At 40.8% G+C, this 22,019-nt stretch overlaps 1 protein-coding gene across 1 annotated transcript in view; it reads left to right on the top strand.

Moving 5' to 3' along the window:
- The window catches only part of CALN1 (calneuron 1), a 414,595-nt gene that overhangs the window by 225,647 nt on the left and 166,929 nt on the right, over positions 1-22,019 (top strand). Inside the window, exon 4 of the mRNA XM_070362644.1 lies at positions 4,434-4,546. Coding sequence (XP_070218745.1) covers positions 4,434-4,546 — 113 coding nt within the window. The remainder of the gene's footprint in view (positions 1-4,433; positions 4,547-22,019) is intronic.

The raw sequence follows: 22,019 nt of genomic DNA, 5'->3' as shown, positions 1-22,019 counted from the left end.
GAGATATGTCTGAAATTATACTCTTCTCAGTACTCCTGGGATGGATGCAGGGTGGGGTAGGGTGAGGTGGACGTGGGGCCAGACTGCTAGGAGCAGCTTTGAAAGCTTACGGAGTGTTCCCAGTCCTGTCTATCCTTTAAACTAGGATCTGCTGAAGGGGACTTTTATTCAGTCTCCATCTGAATAGAATCTTGTACTCCTGGCAAGACCAGTGACGAGCTGTGTATGTGAAGGAGGACTCTGTGTACTGAGGGTCTGCAGAAAATGTGCAATATGCACATGCTCAGGAGCCAGAGCTGAGAAGATCCCAAGAGACATAGACAAAGTCAAAGAGGCATCCCTCTTATTTCTCCAACTATGGGCCTGCAGAAATCTCCCTTGGCTCATTGATAATGGAAAAAAAAAATGGAGGAGAGAATCACATTTTGACCAATAAGAAATCTGAGGTTCCAAATGTCTTCTGCTTAATAGCTAGAAACAAATCCTTCCATGAACCAGACCTCTCCTCCAACTAGCAGAAAGGCTCTGCCAAGTCCCCTGTGCCCCTGCACTGTAGCTGGCACCACCCTGGGGCTGCTCACCATGACCCAAGCTCTTCCCTTCTGGTCAGCGGTTTCGGGAGCAAAAAAGCTGCTCCCTTCACCGAGGTCAGGATATGGTTGGAAGCATCACTTCCATTTGTCAACTTTGAGGCTGATGTTCTCAGCCAAGGGCACCATCTGTGAGTGCTCCCTGATGACTTTGACCAGGGTTCTGTGTGGACTCCAGTTCCACATGCTGCTCTCCCATCACCTGGGTTGGGGGGAGGTTTCAGAGAGGTGGGTGATCACTTTCCTCTTACCTGAAAGTTAGATTGTTTAATAACAGCCTCATCCTCCTGGTCCTCAGGTGCCTAATATACTGAGAAATATACTTGGCACATACTCTGGACCTCCCCCATCCCCATTCCATTCAGCTCCCAAGTAAGAGTGCCTACTACACCCCGGCCAGAAGCTTGTATGACCCAGCCCAGTGGATGTATTTTAGATAGGGTCTTATGAGGTCTTTGTAAAAGAATGATCCACACCTTCGAGCTTCTAAACCTTTATGAACCGTTGCCCTGGGTGACAGACGGTTGGGGTGATGCCCATTGTTACTAGACCAGCACCTCAGAAGGAGGTCCCTGGAAGGAGAACCATAGTACAGTAAGTCCCCTACATATGAACAGGTTTCATTAGTAAGTCCAGTTTGTTCTTAAGTCTAATTTGTTCATAGGTACCCAACTAACACAATCAGCTATATCATACTATACTGTAATAGGTTTATAATACTTTCCACACAACTAATACATAAAAAACAAACACAAAAAATAAAGAAAACATTTCTCATCTTATACTACTACAGCACAACAGCTGGCATCCAGGGGCTGGCATCAGGGGTTACCAACTGGAGGAGGGAGAGGAGGTGGGAGATGGTGGAACTGAAGGATTGTCAGCAATAGGAGACGGAGGGCAAGCTGCAATTTCACTCATGCCTGACGTTGATGGAACAGGTTGTGGTTCCTTGCTGGAACTAGATGCACGTTTGCATCTTTGAAAGTTCACGACTTGACGATTGGCACGGAGGGGACTTACTGTACTTGAGACATTATCTAGTCTAGTGTTTCTCAAACTACTTCCTCTTCCTTGTCTGCTTCTTCCTCTTGTCCTGCTCCTCCTTCTTGTTCTGCCACTCACCTGCTCAGATGCCTTTTAAGACACTTGTTTCTCTAGTTGCCCCAACCCCATGGCATTTTAATAGTACAGATATAGTGTGCATATGTCTCTTTATGTACTGTGACCTTAGGAGGGCCACTAATGATTGTAATGCCTAAGATATTTTTTGTCCCCTAAGAATCACTTTCCATCTCACTGAAGGTGACACTTTCTCTCTTGAGAATGCATCTTCTGGTCTGAGACTTTTTGGCCATCCAGCACTGGCTTTTTGTTTATTTATTTATGGCTGCACTAGGTCTTCATTGCAGCACACAGGCTCTTCATTGACGCATGCAGCCTTTCTCTAGTTGTGGTGAGCGGAGACTACTCTCTAGTTGCAGCATGCAGGCTTCTCATTATGGTAGCTTCTCTTGTTGCAGAGCATGGACTCTAGGGCACTCTGGCTTCAGTAGTTGGCTCAGGGGCTTAGCTGCCCCATGGCTTGTAGAATGTTAGTCCCCAGAGCAAGGATCCCATGTCCCCTGCACTGGCAGGCTGATTCTTAATGACTGGACTGCCAGGGAAGTCCCCAGTGCCAGGTTTGACTAGCAGGAGCAACTTGGGGTGAGCAGCAGGTTAGTGCATGAGCATAACAAGTGTGACTGTCCTAGACTGGGAGCCATGTGGTGCTAACTCATTGTGAATACCAGCAAGACTGGGCCATTCTCAGCTTCCTCCAGCTTTCTACTTTCACAAATACTGGATGATTTATCTTTGGGTAAACATCTTGGACTGCATTTAAGGTAGTTTCCTTGCTTTGTCTTTTTCTTTAAAAGTGAAGTTGTTAAGTGAAAAGGAACCAGCAGGATACAGCATTTTGAATCCTGCTAGTCAGTGTTCAGGATGAGCACACAGGGGTGCATAAGAGAGCTCATGTCTTCTCCACATCTCTGCCAGCATTGAACAGTATTCTTTTAAGAAGTATTTGCTGGTTTGAAAGGCAAGATGCTAACTTGTTGTCGGCTGATGATGACCAGCCAGGGTGAAATTTTAGATCCTTTCATCTTGTCGAATGGTAAGAGGTACATTCCTTTCTCAGTGGTCCTTGGACTGCCCCACCCCATTTGGTGGCTTAGTCTTCCCTTTCCCACTGACTTGTCATGCTTCTCCTATCCTCTTGGAAGTTTTATCTACACTTGGATCTGTTCCTGGACTGTCTTTTTCTGAATTATTGACATCTTGATGATGACATCTGCTTGAATTTTGGAAGTAGGTTTTCAGCAAAGGCTCATGGAAGGCTATTACACTCTGGGAGTGGATTGATATGTCTGCACTTTGGCAAGCTTGTATGCAGCCACCTGGGCTGTCTTTTTCACCTGGGACCAAGGTGTGGTGACTCTTGGTGGAGACACCCTCCCAAGCAGTCCGTGCAGAATGCCACACTGATGAATCCTGGGGGCTCAGGCCATGCCCTGAAGGTCCGCTTTTGTCTAAGTTGGCCTAAGTTCACTTGGCCAGTGTCAGCTCTAGCATGGAAGTTCCAATACATGTTGAACTGAGCAAAGAAAATACAAGCAAGAGATATCATTCATTCTCTAAGGGCACTTTGAGTGCCCACCATGGTATCAAATATAGAGACTTTTCAGACTGGGTCCTTGGCCTTGCAGAGCTAACAATCTAGGTGGGAGACAGGCATGCACATTAGTGGCTGAGATAGAGGGTAATCAGTTCTAAACAGGTGCACATTAAGTTAGTAGGAGAAACAGAAGTTTGCCCAACTCTGTCTAGTGAGATGAGAAATGGTCAGGAAAAATATCAAAAGAGAACATGATATTTCAGCTTCATCTTATGAAACAAGTTAGAGATTACCCAGTAGACAAATGGAGGGAACAGTGTGTACAGAGGTCTGGAGCTCCGAAATAGCATGACATCTTGTGCAGAGGTGGGGAGCAAAAGGTGTCAAAAGGCATAGTGGGACTTGAGGTGGGTGGGTTCTGAGGTGGTTTCCTTATTTTTGGTCAAAGATGCCACTGAAGTTTATAAAGCAGGATCAGATAGGCTTTGGGAGAAGTGAACTCAACTGTATGGAAGAAAGTATGGAGGTGAGAATATGAGGACAAAAGTCATTCTACTAGTAATATTGTAATTATTATTAGAACATTCATCCTTGGAAACGTTTTCCTACCACAGTGTTTTTGGAACTGGACTAGCAATTGAATTAATGAAGAAGGTAGAGCAGCTACAGGTATTTAACAAGTGAAATCAGTAAGACTTGATGACTAAATCTATGTGTGATTGACCAGTATGAAGGAAGAGATTGGGATAAAGGTGTGATTTCTCTCCTGTACAGCTAGGCAACTTGGGGTCCAGGAATTACAGTACCTGTGAGGTTGTGGGAGGTGTTGGTTGGGATTTAGATATAAATAGTAACAAATGATTAGGGATAGGTGGTATTGGAGGTACTAATTGTTGCCAGTTTCTTTTGGTTGTCTTTTGGTATTTTAAGATGTTGCACAATTTTCAGAAATGGTTCCAGCTCTTCATTGATCAAGGTCATGCTGTGTAGAAAAGCATGTAGATGTTTATTTCATGTTTATTTTATTCATCTACTCCCAGATGTTTATTTCATTATTTCAAATTATTTCATGATTTTATTTCACGGAGATGTTTATTTCATATTTCCAGTGAAATAATGAAATAAACATTGGGTAGGTCAATTTCAGCTACTTTTCAACTCATACTTATATCTTCTCCTTCCAGGGGATGGCCAGGTGGATTTTGATGAATTCATGACCATTCTTGGCCCCAAACTGGTGTCTTCAGAAGGTCGCGATGGTTTCCTTGGAAACACAATAGACAGCATATTCTGGCAGGTGAGTTAAGATTTTGTTTAAAGATTAGATTTGATAGTAAACATGGGTTTGGGACTAACATTTGACTGTGAATTCTTGAGCTTCTGTTCAGCATATGATGCTCTCTTCTGGGCTCGACTGATGTACATTTCTTGAACTGGACAACTAAGTTGAGATCATACTGCTGCTGCTGCTGCTAAATTGCTTCAGTTGTGTCCAACTCTGTGCGACCCCATAGACGGAAACCCACCAGGCTCCCCTGTTCCTGAGATTCTCCTAGGTCCCCTGAAAACAAGTATCAAAACTATACTCTTTTAAGTCTTGGAAGAGTGAAATATCTCCCTATTTATTCCTTATTTCAAAAATAGTTTTACATTTTGGAGAAATGAGATTCCTCCTCTTCTGGTTCACAAAAGCCTTTTTCCTGAAGACACCTAGGAAGGACATATTGGTATTACCTGTGCTCACTGCCATTCCTGGTTCAGGAGGTCCCTGCTGAGAGGATGATATGATTGCCTTGTGTGTTTGGATCCTATCTCTCAAGAAGACAGAAGGGTTTTATCTCAAAATTTGTATTTGATACTTCTCAATTTGCTTCTGTTTCTATCTGCAAGCTGTCTTAGAAATTCCAAGTAACAATGACCTTTGAACTATTTTGATGTGCTATAAGTCATTTCTTTATATTCTTTAATTTTAAAATGTGAATATTATTTTATGATTATGGAATTTGGGGAATGGCTCATCAATAATTATTTTTAAGATGTGAATATAATTTGTCAAGTTAAATTCAATTATAGTTTAGACATGTAAAATACCATTCCAACACAGGGTGGTTTCTTTAATTTCTTGATGTGTTTTTTCCCTTAACCAACGATACTTCTCTCATCTAGTTAAGGATTGCAGTCGGCAGTGTACCTCTAGTCTTAATCTATCATCTTGCATATAACCAACAAGTACTTAGTAAGAACTTGTTACTTATCCCGTAGTCTAACAATCACTATGGGTTTTATAAAAGATGTTTAAGACAGTCCTTCACAGAGAATAGAGTGGTGGTTGCTAAGGGGAAGGAGGGTGGGAGAGAGTTGGATTGGAAGTTTGGGATTAGCAGATGCAAACTGGTATGGGGAGAATGAATAAACAACAAAGTCCTACTGTATAGCACAGGGAACTATATTCAATACTCTATGATGAACCACGATAGAAAAGAATATGAAAAAGAATGTATATATATATGTATAACTGAGTCACTTTGCTCTACAGCAGAAATTGACACAACACTGTAATTCAACTATACCTCAGTCCTATTGGTTACAAAGTGCATCCGCATTCAGTGGAGGGAGAGGACTCCTCCCAGTGAATCCCCAGAGGAGGGGTCATTGAGGACCGCCTTGGAGACCGGCGACCACAAAGGGGAATGTGGCTGTACTTTGGCTTCAGCTTCCTGGCCTGACACTGCTGTCACGGTCTTTCATTTTTTTCAGGTTTTGGTTTCTCCCTATCTTAGAGGAAAACTGACCGTGGATGTTCTCTGTGTTCTGAGAAGTGAGCCCACCAGGCCCTAGGCTCACCTTGCAAATTAAGTCTGCTCTCCAAGGCTCACTCATTCCTGGCATTCTAGCCTACAGGGCCAAGGGGAGAAGAAAATCAATTGGGATTCTGCAAAAAGGGCTATTTATCAATTGGTGCTCATCCCCAAAGTTTTGAGCGCCTGGCTCTTTGCAGGAAACTGGTATCAGTGAAGATGAAATTGATTGGCTACTAACACGAGGGCCATGCCCCAGAGTGTCTGTCCTCCCTGGGTACTTAGTCTGGGTGTGAGGCTCACAGATTTCTTGGCTGCCAGTTCAGAACCTCTCCCTTGTGTAGCAAATAATAACCTGTGGAATTCTTATTGTCTTCTCCTTTATTCATCAAAGTCGTGTGTGTTGGCTGTTACTGCTGTGATGTAGTTGAGCAGAACTTGGTGTATGTTAGTGGTGGAGAGGAGAGGAGGGGAGGGAGGAGCTGAGAGGGCCAGATGCAGGGTGGGGGCGGGGGAGGGCTTTCATGCTCAACACTTCAACTCCATTGCAACTGTAGAGCAACAGCATCCTCAAAGTCACTTTATTCTGCCAGTCACTTGCACCACACACCACAAGGCCACTTGTACCCAAGAAGGTATCTAATGCAACAGATGCTCCCATGCTGTGAAACATCTGCATCGAGGGTTCACCTGAGTCCCCACAACAGCCCTTCATCTTTCCTCCTCTATGACCTCCAGCACTGTGCACAGCTGTGTTCTGCCACGAGCTCGCAGACTGTGGTAACGACCAAATGGGAGAGGTAATGACCAGCATCACGGGAGATCATGCAGCTCTGGTGATCCAGGTTCAACCAACACTTCTGTTAAACTCTTCTCCCTTTAAAGAGAGAGAGATGAGTCCCACCCTTAGCTAGGAGAGGAGCCAGTGGTGTCTTACTATCAGGACTTACCTGTACCTGTAGAAGGTACAGGTAGAACACCTTGGCTCCTTGGCTCACGTTTTTATCTTATGCATAAACTTCACTAAGACTGGACTAATTTACAGGGTTTTTTTTGGCTGTGCTGGGTCTTATTGCAGCGCACTGGCTTCTTTTGTTGAAGAGCACGAGTTCTAAAGCACGTGGACTCAGTAGTTGCAAGTATATGGGCCTTAGCTGCCCTGCGGCATATGGGATCCTGGGCCCCTGATCAGGGATCAGACCCGAGTCCCCTGCATTTGCAAGGTGGATCTTTAACTACCGGATCACCAGGGAAGTCCCTAATTTACAGTTTCTGATTTAAGAAATGAAACACATCAATATTTAAGCAAATGGATCTATTCAGTGGATGGCATTGGATGTGTGGGAACAGGTTTGGGGCTGGAGGTTAAGAACAAAGAAACTCACAGGGCTTCCTGCTCTTTGTGCCTGCTCCAGAGTGAGTTTTTACTTGCCTGTTTACACACAGGTCTAGTTTATCTCACATCTGTGTGCACAGGAAAGAAACACTCTGGAAAGCTCCAGGTACAATATGATGCCAAATCTTTTATGCATAAAAGAACTGGGGAAAATATGTCAGAGTATTGACAGTGACATTCCATATGTGATAGCATGATGAGTGATCATATCTTTCTATATTTTTCAAAAGCTTCACAATGGGCATGCATTACTTGTATAATCAGAAAAAGATGAAAGGAAAGTAAATATAGTCCCCAGCTAGTCAAATAACTATGAAGTATCTACAATGTTTTCATCTGTGAAACTGTAAATTATCTGCCCTGTGAGGTCGACCTTGGATAAAACTTGCAGGGAAAGCAAGTGAGACAGAAGAAATTATATTCATTCACATGAGGTGTTTGTTGCATGTGACCAAAACCTAGAAAATACCAGGATTTTGACTTTTGTTCTTTTATGGATAACTTGCATTCCAGCAGGCAGAGTCGCTTCTTACATCAAATCTGGCACTAACAGAATGGTTCTCTCCTCAATATTTTGTCAACGTGCCACTCTATCGGAGTTTGGGATCCAAAGCTGCTGTTCTTAATCATCTTAGGAACCAAATAGCTTTCAGCAGCCATGCCCATCATGAGGCCTGTTAGATTGACAGTGAATGCTTGAATCCCCAAAGCGATTTTACTGCCTGCGAAATATGGAGCATGGAAAACTCAGGAGAGGTTCTCAGAGTCTGGTTCCTGAACCAGCAGCATCAGCATCACCTGGGACATGTTAGATATGCAAACACCTGGACCCCACCCTAGAAGTACTGAATCAAAAACTCCAGGGTGGAGCTGGTATCTGGGTTCAATCCACCCTCCAGGTGGCTCTGATGTTTGCCCAAGATTGAGAGCTACTGAGATTTCAGCGATCCTGGCACATGGGGCAGGCATCCAGTAAGGCTTACTGGTCTGATTCAAACCTTGGTCATTTGGGTTTTTCCCTCATTTACTCATATTTATAAGTATCATTGGTCTTTAGTCCATATAACAGTATATGTTTTAACTGTTTTAAAAGATGGAGGAATTACATGTCAATATGTAACTAATTTTCTAAGTAGGAATTGCCTTTCTAAGCATTAAAGCAACAGAAGAATCATAAATAAAAACTATTAAACTATTGAAAAGATGTTTCAGAAAGTAATTGGGAGACTTCTCTGGCAGTCCCAGCGGCACTAGGTTCTCTCACTGGTCAGGGAGCTAGATCCCAGGTGCCACAACTAAAGACCCTGCATGCTGCAACTAAGACCCAGAGCAGCCAAATAAATAAAGAAATAAGTAGTTTAAAAAGTAATAGGAAAAAATACAGCAATAGACTAAGGTATATGTGGAGAGCATTTCTAAAACAATATGGAAACCTCTAGATATGATAACAGATGAGTGGGATAAGAAATAACAATTGATGGATACTTTAAACAAACATTAAAACAGTTCTCAACCTCACTAGAAATCTAAGGGATATCTACTAAAATAGTAATTGGATAACAGTTTTCACCTACTAAGTTGGAAAAGAATAAAACATATAATAGTGCTGTCAAGAGGGAGGAAATGGGCAAACTCATATACTACCAGTAGAAATGTAAATTGTAAAACTTTTCTGAAAACTATTTGCTGATAGTTTTCTACAACTTTTCCAATGTTAAACCCTATAATTAAAAATAATTCTACGTCTAAGACTCTGTCATATGAAATTAGTTAGAGGTGTAGAAAAATGTACTTACAAAGATGGAATATTGTGCAATTTTTTAAAATAATATTTTCACTCTACGATCTAGAGATTTTAATTTACAGTGTAATTACATCCTTGTCCTACAACTATTATATATCCATTTATATTCATACAGAGACAAAAACTGGGGAAAATGTAGTAATTCTGACAATACTAATTATGACTTGGAATAGAGGTGAATGTAAATTTTCTTTATCCTTGTATGTAGTTTCTGAAATTTCTACAATTAGGCCATAGGATCTATTCTGTTATTATTCAATGAAATTAACAAAATCACATTGTAAAACAACTGTTTTCAGTGCCAAAAAAAGTGGTTAGACTTTCTAATACATGTACTCATTGCTATGGTAAATAAAGTACACAAAATTTACATGAGAGTTTATAATCAAAATGGTGACTGCCAGCTGCCTGGAGGAAAAGAATTCAGGCAAAGCCTCTGAGAAGCAGTGGTCACCCCAAGCAGCTGGGTGGCTACTTGTTCCAGAAGCCACAGGAGGCCTGAGGCCAGCTGCAGTTTCCAATGTATCAGTCACCTTATATTCAGTTAGTATATCGAAAACTCACCCTTTAGAAGAATGTCTGCATTGATTTCATAATCAGAATAAAAATAATGTTAATACTAATTTTAAATATCCCTTCTAAATAAATTCATGATGGGTTCTCAGCTTTGTGATTGGGTTGGGCTGATAGGTAACTTCAGGCAAAAAGAGGAAAAAGTCACTGGTCATATCCAGGAAACTCCTGGCTTATGTCCAGTGGAATCTTCGCATGTTACAGGTAAAGTTGTTTTCTTTATTTAATCTACTTAAAAGTCTAACACACAGGGTCTGTGTGTAATATGAATATACTGTCGACCTCAGGAAAGCATAGAATTTTCATTCAAAGTTATCTAAAAGAGGACTGGGTCTTGTAAGGGTAATATCTTGCATTCAAGTTCAGAGGGAAGAGAGAAAGAAACAAGGCAGGTGTGGAGCCAGTGGAGACTTCTTGGGGTCTGGCTGATGAATCCTCTAAAATCCACAGTTGAGATCAATTCAGTCGCTCACTCGTGTCCGACTCTTTGTGACCCCATGGCCTACAGCACCCCAGGCTTCCCTTTCTATCACCAACTCCCGGAGCCTACTCAAACTCATGTCCCTCGTGTCAGTGATGCCATCCAACCATCTAGGGAAAACCACTAGACCATTCAGGTATGACCTAAATCAAATCCCTTATTATTATGGAGTGGAAGTGACAAATAGATTGAAGGAATTAGATCTGATAGAGTGCCTGAAGAACTATGGACAGAGGTTCTTCACATTGTACAGGAGGCAGTGATCAAGACCATCCCCAAGAAAAATACATGCAAAAAGGCAAAATGGTTCTCTGAGGAGGCCTTACAAATAGCTGGGGAAAGAAGAGAAGCAAAAGGCAAAGGAAAAAAGGAAAGGAATACCCATTTGAATGCAGAGTTCCAAAGAACAGCAAGGAGAGATAAGAAAGCCTTCCTCAGTGATCAATGCAAAGAAATACAGGAAAACAACAAAATGGGAAAGACTAGAGATCTCTTCAAGAAAATTAGAGATACCAAGGAAACATTTCATGCAAAGATGGGCTCAATAAAGGACAGAATGGGACCTACCTAACAGAAGCAGAAGATATTAAGAAGAGGTGGCAAAAATACACAGAACTATACAAAAGAGATCTTCATGACCTAGATAACCATGATGGTGTGATCACTCACCTAGAACGAGACATCCTGGAATGCGAAGTCAAGTGGGCCTTAGGAAGCATCATTATGAACAGAGCTAGTGGAGGTGATAGAACTCCAGGTGAATTATTTCAAATCCTAAAAGATGATGCTGTGAAAGTGCTGCACTCAATATGCCAGCAAATTTGGAAAACTCCACAGTGGCCGCAGGACTGGAAAAGTTCAGTGTTCATTCCCATCCCAAAGAAAGACAATGCCAGTTCAATTCAATTCAGTTGCTCAGTCATGTCTGACTCTCTGCGACCCCATGAACTGCAGCATGTCAGAGTTCCCTGTCCATCACCAACTCCCAGAGCTACTCAAACTCATGTTCATTGAGTCAGTGATGCCATCCAACCATCTCATCCTCTGTCATCCCCTTCTCCTACCTTCAGTCTTTCCCAGCATCAGGGTCTTTTCAAATAAGTCATTTCTTCATATCAGGTGATCAAAATACTGGAGTTTTAGCTTCAGCATCAGTCCTTCTGATGAATATTCAGAACTGATTTCCTTTAGGATGGACTGGTTGGATCTCCTTGCTGTCCAAGGGACTCTCAAGAGTCTTCCCCAGCGCCACAGTTCAAAAGCATCAATTCTTCGGCGGTCAGCCTTCTTTATAGTCCAACTCTCACATCCATACATGACCACTGGAAAACCCATAACTTTGACTAGACGAACCATTGTCAGCAAAGTAATGTCACTGCTTTTTAATATATGCTGTTATATGCTGTCTAGGTTGGTCATGACTTTTCTTCAAAGGAGCAAGCATCTTTTAATTTCATGGCTGCAGTCACCATCTGCAGTGATTTTGGAGCCCAAGAAAATAAAGTCTGTCACTGTTTCCATTGTTTCCCCATCCATTTGCCATGAAGTGATGGGACCAGATGCCATGATCTTCGTTTTCTGAATGTTGAGTTTTAAGCCAACTTTTTCACTCTCCTCTTTCACTTTCATCAGGAAGCTCTTTAGTTCTTCTTCACTTTCTGCCTTAAGGGTGGTGTCACCTGCATATCTGAGATTATTGATATTTCTCCCGGCAATCTTGATCCCAGCTTGTGCTTCCTCCAGCCCAGTGTTTCTCATTATGTACTCTGCATATAAGTTAAATAAGCAGGGTGACAATATACAGCCTTGATGTACTCCTTTTCCTATTTGGAACCAGTCTGTTGTTCCATAACCAGTTATAACTGTTGCTTCCTGACCTGCATACAGATTTTTCAGGAGGCAGATCAGGTGGTCTGGTATTCCCATCTCTTTCAGAATTTTCCAGTTTGTTGTGATCCACATAGTCAAAAGCTTTGGCATAGTCAATAAAGCAGAAGTAGATGTTTTTCTGAAACTCTCTTCCTTTTTCGATGATCCAGCAGATGTTGGCAATTTGATCTCTGATTCCTCTGTCTTTTCTAAATACAGCTTGAACATCTGGAGGTGCACGGTTCATGTACTGTTGAAGCCTGGCTTGGAGAATCTTGAGCGTTATTTTGTTAGCGTGTGAGATGAGTGCAGTTGTGCAGTATATTTGAACATTCTTTGTTTGAACATTCTTTGGCATTGCCTCTCTTTGGGATTGGAATGAAAACTGACCTTTTCCAGTCCTGTGGCAACTGCAGAGTTTTCCAAATCTGCTGGCATATTGAGTGCAGCACTTTCACAGCATCATCTTTTAGGATTTGATATAGCTCAACTGGAATTCCATCACCTCCACTAGCTCTGTTCATAATAATGCTTTGTTGGAGAAGACTCTTGCAAGTCCCTTGGACTGCAAGGAGATCCAACCAGTCCATTCTGAAGCAGATCAGCCCTGGGCTTTCTTTGGAGGGAATGATGCTGAAGCTGAAACTCCAGTACTTTGGCCACCTCATGCGAAGAGCTGACTCATTGGAAAAGACTCTGATGCTGGGAGGGATTGGGGGCAGGATGAGATGGATGGATGGCATCACTGACTCGATGGACATGAGTCTGAGTGAACTCCGGGAGTTTGTGATGGACAGGGAGGCCTGGCATGCTGCGATTCATGGGATCACAGAGTCGGACACGACTGAGCGACTGAACTGAACTGAACTGAAAACCCACTTGACTTCATATTCCAGGATGTCTGGCTGTAGGTGAGTGATCATCTGGGTGATTATCTGGGTCGTGAAGATCTTTTTTGTATAGTTCTTCTGTGTATTCTTGCCACCTCTACTTAATATCTTCTGCTTCTGTTAGGTCCATACTATTTCTGTCCTTTATAGTGCCCATCTTTGCATAAAATGTCCCCAGGTATCTCTAATTTTCTTGAAGAGATCTCTAGTCTTTCTCATTCTATTGTTTTCCCCTATTTCTTTGCATTGATCACTGAGGAAAGCTTTCTTTTTTTAATTTAAATTTATTTATTTTAATTAGAGGCTAATTACTTTACAATATTGTATTGGTGTACACCCGTGGTGGATTCATGTTGAGGAAAGCTTTCTTATCTCCCCTTGCTATTCTTTGGAACTCTGCATTCAAATGGGTATATCTTTCCTTTTTTCCTTTGCCTTTTGCTTCTCTTCTTTCCCCAGCTATTTGTAAGGCCTCCTCAGAGAACCATTTTGCCTTTTTGCATTTATTTTTCTTGGGGATGGTCTTGATCACTGCCTCCTATACAATGTGAAGAACCTCTGTCCATAGATCTTCAGGCACTCTATCAGATCTAATTCCTTCAATCTATTTGTCACTTCCACTCCATAATTGTAAGGGATTTAATTTATGTCATACCTGAATGGTCCAGTGGTTTTCCCTACTTTATAAGGAGTTCATGATCTGAGCCACAGTCAGCTCCCTGTCTTGTTTTTTGCTGACTTATAGAGCTTCTCCACGGAGAGGCAGTGGCACCCCACTCCACTACTCTTGCCTGGAAAATCCCATGGACGGAAGTGCCTGGTAGGCTGCAGTCCATGGGGTCGCTTAGAGTCGGACATGACTGAGCGACTTCACTTTCAATTTTCACTTTCATGCATTGGAGAAGGAAATGGCAACCCACTTCAGTGTTCTTGCCTGGAGAATCCCAGGGATGGGGGAGCCTGGTGGGCTGCCATCTATGGGGTCGCACAGAGTCGGACACGACTGAAGCAACTTAGCAGCAGCAGCAGCAGCAGCAGAGCTTCTCCATCTTTGGCTGAAAAGAATATGATCAGTCTGATTTCAGTATTGACCATCTGGTGATGTCCATGTGTAGAGTCTTCTCTTGTGTTATTGGAAGAGGGTGTTTGCTATGACCAGTGCATTCTCTTGGTGAAACTCTATTAACCTTTGCCCTGCTTCATTCTGTACTCCAAGGCCAAATTTGCCTGTTATTCCAGGTATCTCTTGACTCCATACTTTTGCATTCCAGTCCCCTATAATGAAAAGGACATTTTTGGGGGGTGTTAGTTCTTGAAGGTCTTGTAGGTCTTCATAGAACTGTTCAACTTCAGCTTCTTCAGCATCACTGGTAGGTGCATAGACTTAGATTACTGTGACATGGAATGATTTGCCTTTGAAACGAACAGAGATCATGCTGTCATTTTTGAGACTGCACCCAAGTACTGCATTTTGGACTCTTTTGTTGACTATTGGTGCCTACTCCATTTCTTCTAAGGGATTCCTGCCCACAATAGTAAATATCATGGTCATCTCAGTTAAATTCACCCATTCCAGTCCATTTTAGTCTGCTGATTCCTAAATGTTGACGTTCACTCTTGCCATCTCCTGTTCGAGCACTACCAATCTGCCTTGTTTCATGGACCCAACGTTCCAGGTTCCTATACAATCTTGCTCTTTACAGCATCGAACTTTACTCCATCACGAGTCACATCCACAGCTGAGCGTTGTTTTTGCTTTGGCTCAGTGTCTTCATTCTTTCTGGAGTTATTTCTCTGCTGATCTCCAGTAGGATATTACACACCTACCAACCTGGGGAGTTCATCTTTCAGTGTCTTATCTTTCTGCCTTTTCATACTTTTCATGGGGTTCTCAAGGCAATACTGGAGTGAGTTGCCATTTCCTTCTCCAGGGGGTCTTCCTTCTCCAGGGATCAAACCCCGGTCTCCTGCTTTAATAGGGGGATTTTTTTTTTTCCCCACCAGGAAATCCCCAGGTTAGGTACTACACAACTTTAAATAGAACATGAAAAAAAGACTTCTCTGAGGAGATGATGTTTGAACTTACACTTAAATCATGAGGAAGTACCAGCAGTGCAACCTCCAGGGTAAATGTTCACCATGGGGAGGCAACAGCAAATTCTAGGACCCTGAGGAGGGACAAGCTTGACTAGAGCTTGGTAGGCAAGTGGTAGGAGATGAGATTGGGGATGTCTGTGTAAAGATAAGCTTTTGTGGGACACTATAGGTCCTATGTTGGGATATACATTCAGCAGAATGTGATTGAAACCAATCTAACAGTGGTACAAACAGAAGAGAAGCAAATAGAAATCACCCTTACTAAATTCTCTGCTGCCATCTGATTCACTACTCTGAAATCCTCCAATATCACCCTATCCCTGTGGCTTATGTCCACATCTGCATCCACCCATCAGAAAGCCAATGAAGGGAAATGGAACACAAATCTTTGAAGAAGCTGCATACGTGGCTTCTATTTATGTCCAATTGGCCAGAAGCTAGTCACGTGGTTGACCAGAAGTTGGTCATGTTGCCACACCCAGCAGCAAGGCATGTTTGGAAATGGTAGTCTTTCTTTTGGACAGCCATGGTCCCAGATTTTTAAATTAAGGGTTATTTATTTATTTATTTTGCTATTGGGCTTCCCTGATAGCTCAGTTGGTAAAGCATCTGCCTGCAATGCAGGAGACCTCTGTTTGATTCCCGGGTCAGAAAAATCTGGTGGAGAAGGGATAGGCTACCCACTCCAGTATTCTTGGGCTTCCCTTGTGGCTTAGCTGGTAAATAATCCATCTTTACTGCGGGAGACCTGGGTTTGATCCCTGAGTTGGAAAGATCCTGTGGAGAAGGGAAAGGCTACCCACTGTGGTATTCTAACCTGGAGAATTCCAGGGACTGTATAGTCCATGGGGTTGCAAAGAGTCAGACATTACTGAGCGACTTTCACTTCCTTTTTGTTGCTGTTTAAGAAAGAGTTTATCGGAGAAGGCAATGGCACCCTACTCCAGTACTCTTGCCTGGAAAATCCCATGGATGGAGGAGCCTGGTGGGCTGCAGTCCATGGGGTCGCTACGAGAATCTGACACAACTGAGCAACTTCACTTTCACTTTTCACTTTCCTGCATTGGAGAAGGAAATGGCAACCCACTCCAGTGTTCTTGCCTGGAGAATCCCATGGATGGTGGAGCCTCGTGGGCTGCCGTCTATGGAGTCGCACAGAGTCGGACAGACTGAATCGACTTAGCAGCAGCAGCAGCAGCAAGAAAGAGTTTATGGGGGACTTCCCTGGTGGTGGAGTGATTAAGAGTCCACGTTTCCACTGCAGGTGGCACTGGTTTGATCCCTGATTGGGGAACTAGGATCTCACATACTGAGCAGTGCGGCTAAAACTTTTTTTGAAAATTTTAAAAAAGGAGAGGGAGTGAATTGACACTTATGGGAGAACTCTTTGTCTCAGGTCCCATCAAGACAAGGAGTGTGGATATGATTTTATGTAGAAGCAGTACTCCTTGGAGTATTTTAAGCAATGGAGGGGTATATTTTGATTTACATGCAAATAACATTATCACTGCTGTGGTAATAATTCCATCCACTGTCGATGGAATATAGGGGCTTAGAATGGGGATGGGGACTCTGGAAGTTATTCAAAAGTAGGAGAGCCATGTTGATGGCTTGCACTAGGGTGGAAGCAACTAAGGTAGTGACAAGGGGACAGGGACAGGCTTTATGCTGGAGGCAGAGCTCGTCACTAAATACAATAGTGTCATTTCCATGATGCATCTATTATTACCATTTATATCTACAAATAACCTTCTTGGCCCACCCACTATTTTTATCTTGAATATTCCTTTTCTGATAGTAACACTAACCTCAGTTCATGGGCTGCCGTCTGTGGGGTCGCACAGAGTCGGACATGACTGAAGCGACTTAGCAGCAGTAGCAGCGATTCATTTTCTTTTGTTGTTGTTGTTGGTTTTACTGGTTATTTCCTTAGCCATGTTCTTTCCTTTAAAAAATTCTACTTTTTCAGGTGTCCCTCTCTTTATAAGAATCATGTCAGACTTGTCTTTATAAGCTGATCTGAGAGAATTTGTCTTTAAATAAAGTGGTTTAATCCACTGGTTTATAACTGATGTGTGTTCACAGTTCAGTTGTCATATAGTTTCGTTTTTATCTGTGTCCTTTGTTTTCTGTCTTTTGCTATACTGTTCTGTATGCTTTATCCTCTAAATTAAACATAAAGATAGCTCTTCTTGTTATATTCCTATTCCTGATTTTTTACCTTTATGAAATATGTATTTTAAATTACATTTTCTGAATATTAAAGTGAAAGGAATAAAGAACTTCTGACATTTCCTTAAAGAAAAAATGGGCTTATATTTATTCTCTCATTTCTCTTCTCAATTTCTGTTAATATAGCTTGTTATTACATATTCTGATTTTGTAACATTTTTATTGAAATGGTTGTAGATTCACATGTGGTGTTAAAAAATTATTCAGAAAGATCCACCCAATTTCCCCCAATGGCAATGTTTTGCAAAGTCATATTACATTATCATAAATGGGATTTTGACATTCATAAAATTCACCAGTATTCCTCATAGTTCCCTTATTTTATGTGCACTTATGTTCATGTCTGTGTAGGTTCACTACTCGACAGTTTTTTCAGATGTGGAGGTTTCATGTGTCCAACACCACATTCAAAACAGTGAACAGTGTCATCATACTCTCATACATCTACCCCCGATCCCTAACTGTAGCTAACCACTATTCAGTTTTTAGCTCATAAGATTTTGTCATTTTAAAATATTTTTATAAGGAGAATCATGCAGTATGTAACCTTTTGGAATTCACTTTTTTAAACTCAGCATAATATCCTTGAGATTCATTCAAGTTGTTGTGTGTATCAGTAGTTAGCTCTTTTCTGTTGGTGAATATATCATGGTGTGGATGTACCACATTTAATTTAACCGTTCACCTGTGAGTGACATCTGTGCTGTTTAAAGTTTTGGGCTATTATGAATGAATAAATCTGCTCTTAACATTTGTGTACAGGTTTTTGTGTAAACATACATTTCCATTTCTCTAGGATAAATGCTAGGGGATGACAGAGGATGAGATGGTTTTATGGCATCACCGACTCAATGGACATGAGTTTGAGTACGCTCCAGGAGTTGGTGATGGATAGGGAAGCCTGGCGTGCTGCAGTCCGTGGGGTCACAAAGAATCAGACATGACTCTGAGTGACTGAACTGAACTGAACTGAGGAAAAATGCCCTTGAGTGCAATTGCTGCATCATAAAATAATAGCATATTTAGTTTTATAAGAAACTGCCGAATTGTATTCCAGAGTGACAGGGATGTTTTACCTTCTTACCAACAATATGTGAAATGATCCAGTTCCTCCAAATGTTCACTAGGTCTGGTATTGTCAGTGTTTTTATTTTAGCCATTCCGTTAGAAATGTAGTGATAGCTGACTGTTCAGTTTGCATTTCCCTGATGGCCAAGCTTTTCCAGTGGTAATATGCCATCTATATATCCTCTTCTGTCTGTTCTATTTCTGGGCATCTATTCTGTTCCACTGGTATATGTGTCTATCCTTCTGCCAATGTAACACCATTTTGATTACTATAACTATATCAAAAGCCTTAATACCAAGTACATGATTCCTTCTACTTTAGTCTTGCTATCAAGATTGTTTATGCTATTCTAAGAGTCTGTGTTTTTCCATATAAACTCACGAATAAGTTTGTATATATCTACTAAACTTTGCTAAGATTTTGATAGAATTACATTAAACCTATAGATGAAATTGGGGCGATCTGACATCTTTATTATATTGAGTCTCTCCATCATGAACATATGCCTTTCCATTTATTTAGATCTCTTTACTTTTGGCACTCTTGCTAGAGTTTTGCAAATTTTTTTGCATTTTTTCAAAGCTCTCCTTTTTTGTTTCATTGATATTCTGTATCATTTTCTCATTTCCAATTTCATTGGCTTTTACTCTTATTTTTATTGTTTCCTTCTTTCTGACTGTTTTGGATTTTGTATTTGGTTTTTTGTTTTTCCCTTTTTCTAGGAACTTTGATTGTAGATTCATGTTATCTTTTCATTCAGTTCTCCATATTTTTATTTATAGTCTTTTAAAATCATAAATTATTTAGAAATGTGTTGTTAAATCTCCTTGTATTTAGAGATTTTCCTAGTATCTTTCTGTTACTGGTTTTTAGTTTTATTCTATTATAATCAGAGAACAAACTCTGTGATTTCAATTATATAAATTTTTGAGGTTTGTTGAATAGTCTCAGATATGGTATGTCTTGGTGAAATTTCCATGAGCACTTTAAAAACTTACTTTCTGTTGTTGTTGGGTTGAATGTCCTATATATGTAAATTGGATCCTAAGTTGGTTGTTTGTGCTGTTTAGGTCTCTATATCCTTGCCAATTTTCTCTCTAGCAGTTCTGTAATTTGCTAAGAGGGGTAGTATTGAAGTCCCCAGCTATGATTGAAGATTTATTTCTCCTTTAGGCTCTATTCATTTTATTTCATGTATTTTGAGGCTCTTTTTTCTCTTTTGTTGTGTCCATATTTAAGATCATATGTACTTTTACTGATCCTCTTGGTGAGTTGATCCTTTTACCATTATGTAATGTTCTCTTTCCCTCTAGTAACTTTCTTGCTCTCACATCTACACTATTGGATATTAATATAGCCACTCCTGCTTCTTAAAATTAATATTTGTATAGTAAACAGCATACAATTGGGCTGTATTTTTACCTATTCTGTCAGTCTCTGTGTCTTGATTGCTGTAATTTGACCATTCCTATTTAATTACTGAAGTATATGTTTGCCACTTTACTATTTGTTTTCTTTTTGTTTGTTCTAGTCCTTGTTCCTCTGTTTTTCTTATCTTTCTGCAGGTTACTTGAACACTTATATGAATCCCATCTTGATTTATTTATAGTACTTTTGAGTGTATCTCTTTGTATAGTTTTCATAGTGGTTGATTTGGGTATTACAGTACATATTTTTGTCTTCACAATCTACTGGTATCAACATTTTGCCTCTTTAGGTGGACTGGGAAGACAGTACTTACATTTAACTTCTTTTGCCTTTCTACTTTGACGTATCAATATCAGATGGTATTATAATTTTGTCCCAATCATTAAATTGGCTTATAAAATTCATGAATAAAAGAACAGTTTATTGTATTGACCTAGGATATTTTTGGAGAAGGCAATGGCACCCCACTCCAGTACTCTTGCCTGGAAAATCCCATGGACGGAGGGGCCTGGTAGGCTGCAGTCCATGGGGTTGCTGAGAGTCGGACACGACTGAGCAACTTCACTTTCACTTTTCACCTTCATGCATTGGCGAAGGAGATGGCAATCCACTCCAGTGTTCTTGCCTGGAGAATCCCAGGGACAGGGGAGCCTGGTGGGCTGCCATCTATGAGGTCGCACAGAGTCGGACACGACTGAAGTGACTTAGCAGCAGCAGCAGGATATTTTTATTCTTTTTAATATCCCATCTTCCTTTTTGATTCTTCAAGATTCTTTATTTCATCATTTCTTTTCTTGTCTGTAGAACTTCCTTTAGGCAGTCTTCAAAGATAAATTTGATAGCAGCAAATTCTTTTACTTTTTATTCATCTGAGATTCTCTTGGTTTGCCCTCATTCCTAGAGGATAACTTTGCCAGTTGTGTCCTGCAGATGATAGTTGTTTTTCTTTCTTTCTCAGAACTTGAAAAATGTTATGCCACTTCCTTCGGTTGCCATGATTTCAGAGAAGCAATCTGTTGTCATCTGAATTGTTTTCTCATTGTAGGTAATGCATCATCTCTCTCTGGCTGCTTTCCAGAATTTTTCTGAGTTTTTAATTTTTTAAACTTTAATTCTGAAATATCTTAGAATGGATTTACTTGGGTTCATCCAGTTTGAGGTATGATTAACTTCTTCAATTTGTAGGTTCATGTTATTATTATTATTGTTATTGTTATTTTACCAAATTTGGAAAATGTTAGCCACTTCTTTGATCATTCTTGTTTATCATTCTGTGATCCCTCTCTGGGACTCAGATGAGTGTTGTAACTTTTTTATTGTTGCACAGGTCCCTGAATTTCTTTTGTTTTTTTCATTTAGTCTATTTTTTTCTACTGTTCATATTGTGTGAACTCTATTGACCTATCCTCAAGTTCATTGATTCTAACCTCTGCCATCTCTACTTTACTCTCCTGTTCAACAACTTATTTCTGCAGTTATATTTTTCAGTTCTATAATTTTCATTGGGTTCTTTTTTTTTTTATAACTTCTATTTCCTTGTTGAGATTTCCTCATTTTTAGTTTGTTTTAAGAAAGCTTGTGATTGATCATTGAAGGATTTTTATGGTGTCTCCTTTAAAATCCTTGTCATTTAATTCCAACATCTGATTCATCTCAGTGTTTGTGTCTGTTGAGTGTCTTTTCTCATTTAGGTTGTGATTTTCTTGGTTTTTTATATGATAGGGGGTTTTCTATTATAAGCTAGAATTTTTGCCTTATATGTTAATGTATTTTAGCATTTAAAGATTTATTTAGTAGATAATCATACTCTTTAGTCTTCCCTAGTGGCTCAGTGGTAGATAATACAATTGCCAGTGCAGGAGATGTGTGTTTGATCCCTGAGTCAGGAAGATCTCCCGGAGAAGGAAATGGAACCCACTCCAGTACTCTGGCCTGGGAAATCCCACAGACAGAGGAGCTTGGTGCGCTTCAGTCCATGGGATCACAAAAGGGTTGGACACAATTTAGCAACTAAACAAAAACAACAACATCCTCTTTAGGCTTAATATGTAGATCCTGTCTTACATTTTTTTGGGCCATGTCTCTGATGACACCTTCGTTTCAGAGCATTTGGGATGATACTTTGGTCAACTT

This window comes from Bos mutus, chromosome 25, assembly GCF_027580195.1.
Source record: "Bos mutus isolate GX-2022 chromosome 25, NWIPB_WYAK_1.1, whole genome shotgun sequence".
NCBI classification, from domain to species: domain Eukaryota; kingdom Metazoa; phylum Chordata; class Mammalia; order Artiodactyla; family Bovidae; genus Bos; species Bos mutus.
The sequence above is the reverse complement of the archived record's forward strand: the minus strand, read 5'-3'. Positions and strand labels throughout refer to the sequence as shown.